We start from the raw sequence: 4,138 nt of genomic DNA, 5'->3' as shown, positions 1-4,138 counted from the left end.
CGGCAATGTTGTGAATATTCTTCAGATGCTATAATTAAAAAATACATGTTTTTTTTGTTGTCTTTGTACAGGGGAGGCATCTCATTACAGTGAAATTGATACCAATGTTGCTGCCAATTACAATATTTGTAATTGGCAGTAAAATGGTGATTACATTGTCTATCCTACTTTTCCTTAGTCAGCTGCAATGATACAGTATGTCAGTAGAGCTTTTCTTAGCCATGAAACCAGAATATTGTTGTGTTTGTCACCATTGAAAAAATTTTTTTTTTTATTTATTTGTGTCTTATACTGTATCTGGCCAGAGGAGGGCACCAAACATGTCTTTCACTCCGACATTAATGGATCGTTCGGAATAAACTGGCAAATACACAGTACATTCTCTTTATACGACCTTTATTGACATTAAATATACAGCAAATTGTTAACTGAATATAGATATCGAAACAATTAAATGAAGGATAAATATTTGTTCAAATATGGATTATGCATGTGTAACGGATGTGAAACGGCTAGCTTAGTTAGCGGTGTGCGCTAAATAGCGTTTCAATCGGTTACGTCCTTGCTCTGAGACCTTGAAGTAGTGTTTCCCCTTGCTCTGCAAGGGCCGTGGCTTTTGTGGAGCGATGGGTAACGACGCTTCGAGGGTGACTGTTGTTGATGTGTGCAGAAGGTCCCTGGTTCGCGCCCGGGTATGGGGGGACGAGGGGACGGTTTAAAATTATACTGTTACACATGTTACTGTAGCAACCAATCTCCATGCTATGAATTAGGCTACCCATAACTCACTCTGTATCAAATGTCAAAGCGCTTGGAAACAAAGCACTGAACATCTTTAAGAGGCCAAGTAAAAAATACGATTGTCTCCTAATAGTATTCATACATGCACATGAAAACACTTTCATCAGTATAGTCAGAACCCGATGTCATGCTATGAAATAATTACTGTAACCATAGCCTACTCAATAATGAAATACACGAATGTTCCATTTTTACTTTCCTTCAGATATATGATACTGAAAATGAATAGCTTTCTCTGCCTGAAACATATGACCTAGTCGAATGCACACAGAGAGCATAATGGCTGTCCTCAATGCAGAATGCCCATGCGACTGTTTGAGCGGATTAATCCATTAACGACAAAGAATTATCAAACAAGCTCTGATTCCGGTTGAGTATTTTCACACACCTAGATATGACATATTCCTTTTACAGTCTGTCTTGCAGAGGACAATGAGAGTATTTAGTGTTGTGCAGAACATTCCTCTAGTAAGTCACAAGACGTATCTGCAACTGCAATCGATGCACGAGCAGTTGATAAATAATAGTTGTAATTGTAATGAGTACGCTGAGTCAAATCTTTGTAAAGTAAAAAGCGAAATATAGCTTTAGAAGCGCTCAACGCCAATCAGAAGATAGAGAGTATCTCCTAAGCCAATGGGAAGTAACTCTCCGCCCCTTATAGGATGCATATTAATAAGCCCCAAACAAATAACGTAGGTGTACGGGAAAACGCTCACAGACTCATCAGTATTAACTTTACCTCAGTTCTCTTATTGCACGGTCCTCTAACTCTTCATCATGGTTGATGCCTTCTGTGCCACCTGGAAACTGGTCGACAGTGAAAACTTCGATGAGTACATGAAAGCACTTGGTGAGTTTTTATAACTTTAAAAGTATAACCTAATAATACGTTTATTTATGACCTATATTTGATACATTACATGATGTATGGTCGTTCGCATGATCACACCTCTTATTACATTTTTTCCTTAATTTCGCAGGTGTTGGTTTTGCAACAAGGCAGGTCGGAAATGTGACCAAACCAACGGTTATCATCTCAAAAGAGGGGGACAAAGTGGTCGTAAAAACCCAGAGTACTTTCAAGAACACTGAAATATCATTCAACCTGGGGGAGGAGTTTGACGAAGCGACTGCCGATGACAGAAACTGTAAAGTAAGTGCTACAATGTGGGATTTATGGTCAAAATTGGGGATATATGCACTGGACACTACTCAGCTATAGGCTTTGGGCAGTTGGAACCGCTCATAATTTTCACTGGGTTTGAGAAGCCTGTTTACTGTGCCCAGTCCAAATTTGTAATATGATCTGAATTATGTTTTGGATGTTGTATCCCTTGCTTGATAGAAGTTACAATAACATTGTGGTTATATGAAACTAGTTGGTGAGAGCAATATTCTGACCTATTTTGCCCGTCTGTTTGTAGTCCACTGTGAACTTGGATGGCGATAAGCTTGCGCACGTTCAGAAGTGGGACGGCAAGGAGACCAAGTTTGTGAGAGAAATCAAGGATGGAAAATTGGTCATGGTAAGAGCCTTACTGAGTTAATTATGAAATGTGAATTCCTGGGTAATATGGATGCTGAAACAAGGCGGTGGGGCAGCAAGCCCACTAGTAATACTACTGGTGGAGAGGGTATTTCTATGCTTGAAAGTCTTTATTCTGAAGTATAGTAGTATAGTTGTCAATGTAGAGATGTGAAAATTAGTATAGAAAATGTTCATTGTCCTCATCAGTTCAGCATGATGACTGCAGTTATATATCTATTTTTTTTAATGCAAGTTTGCAGGCTTACCTCTAATTGTCCATATTATGCATTTATCATATTATACAATTATCATATTAAATGGTCATTTCTGGTGTGACCTGGTGGGATGTATTTAGCTAATAGAAACTGGAGTCTTATTTGTATCGCCATAAAATAAAAACAATATCTTACTTTTAATAATGATGCATGTTTATTTACACTATTTCATGTTTGATTTGCTCATTTCACAGTGATTTATTTGTTATTTTATCTGATCCACAGACTCTCACATTTGAAGACATTGTGGCAGTGCGTACCTATGAGAAGGCATGAGCTGGGAGACATAACTATTTAAATCATTTGAGTCCATTTTACTGGGAGACAGCCAATGTTTACTTCTTTTGTTTTACTGTATGCTGACCGTTGCACTTCATCCTTCCAAATGTTTTATGACATGGGCTGGAAATCTTTTTTTTAAAGACATTTTTATATACATTTCTTTCATGATAGATCATCCTTTGTAAACATGTGTGAAACATGCTGAAATAAAAAAATTAACTCAAAAAGTATATATTTTTTACTCTGTTATTTAAATGACTGTTTGTGCAGTCAATGGGTATCAATCTCCTCAAACTCAGCATATTCACTCAGTCAACATATTCACTCACTCATGGATTGAGCAAGTCTTTCTGGGAGACTGTCAAATTATCACGTGTGTAGGCTGGTTTGGTATATATCTCACAGAGAGTAAAACCCTCAAACCACTATTTGTCATTTTGAGGCTTTTGTAGGCTACCTATCTGTAGTCCTACAAAACAATAATAGGTTATATATTAGTTCACACATGTAGTGTTATTAACTGTTATGTAACAAAATATGACCTAATCAATCCATTATAATGGTGTTCCAAACTTGCATTGAGATTGAAACAGTGCGTAGCCTTAATATGTAGGATCTTCCTGCATTGCAAGATGTTGTTCTCGTAGGTAAGATCCCATGTCGTGTCTGTCCCAATGTATTCATTTTATGACCATTCGATACAATGTATCAGCAGAAATCAAGCTCACATCCCTTGGAAGTCCATGTTGAAACAATGTTGCAAAAAGGGCTTTGGCGTGTGTATGCCTGAGCCAAAGTCAAATATAATGTTAGTAGAACTGCTCTCTCGACTCTCTCTGAAATCTAAACTAAACTAAAGTGCTCCCGTGACCGCAAAGTTTTCACAACCAGGGAGCGGTTAAAGGAGTCACATGACCGCCATACTTCCTGTTGGTGTTTGATGAGATAACTTAAACGGACGCATTTTCGCTCACATTTTATGAGCTTCATGTGAGAGTATGGGCGTCGTGTCCCTTCTGGATGGGCTGCTGATTTACGCGGCGCCTCTTGCACCTGTAAATAGCATTTACCTGCCAAGCATAGGTAGATTGTTTATTATTATTGATTGCACCAATTAATATTTTAACCTGATTGTTGAGCTGTCAACCATTTTTGCATGTAAAATGAAAGCGCATGCTGATGTTTGCCTTTATATTCTACTTTGTTTGTACAGTTTTTCTGAATCATGTACAGCCTTTTAAACAATTAA

General features: G+C 37.8%; 1 protein-coding gene across 1 annotated transcript; it reads left to right on the top strand.

Moving 5' to 3' along the window:
- The first annotated feature begins 1,501 nt into the window (after positions 1-1,501).
- On the top strand, positions 1,502-3,119 carry LOC123995059 (fatty acid-binding protein, brain). The gene is made up of 4 exons (XM_046298345.1): positions 1,502-1,654; positions 1,785-1,957; positions 2,229-2,330; positions 2,833-3,119. The coding sequence occupies exons 1-4, from the start codon at positions 1,582-1,584 to the stop codon at positions 2,881-2,883; spliced, it is 399 nt and encodes a 132-aa protein (XP_046154301.1). The 5' UTR covers positions 1,502-1,581; the 3' UTR covers positions 2,884-3,119.
- The last annotated feature ends 1,019 nt before the right edge of the window (positions 3,120-4,138 follow it).

Source organism: Oncorhynchus gorbuscha, linkage group LG14 (genome assembly GCF_021184085.1).
Source record: "Oncorhynchus gorbuscha isolate QuinsamMale2020 ecotype Even-year linkage group LG14, OgorEven_v1.0, whole genome shotgun sequence".
NCBI lineage: Eukaryota > Metazoa > Chordata > Actinopteri > Salmoniformes > Salmonidae > Oncorhynchus > Oncorhynchus gorbuscha.
Note: the sequence above shows the minus strand (reverse complement) of the source record. Positions and strands in the feature narration are given on the sequence as shown.

Coding starts and splice junctions, on each gene's coding strand:
- LOC123995059 (XM_046298345.1), top strand. CDS start 1,582: ATGGTTGATGCCTTCTGTGCCACCTGGAAACTGGTCGACAGTGAAAAC. Junction 1,958..2,228: donor CCGATGACAGAAACTGTAAA/GTAAGTGCTACA, acceptor GTCTGTTTGTAG/TCCACTGTGAACTTGGATGG. Junction 2,331..2,832: donor AGGATGGAAAATTGGTCATG/GTAAGAGCCTTA, acceptor TCTGATCCACAG/ACTCTCACATTTGAAGACAT.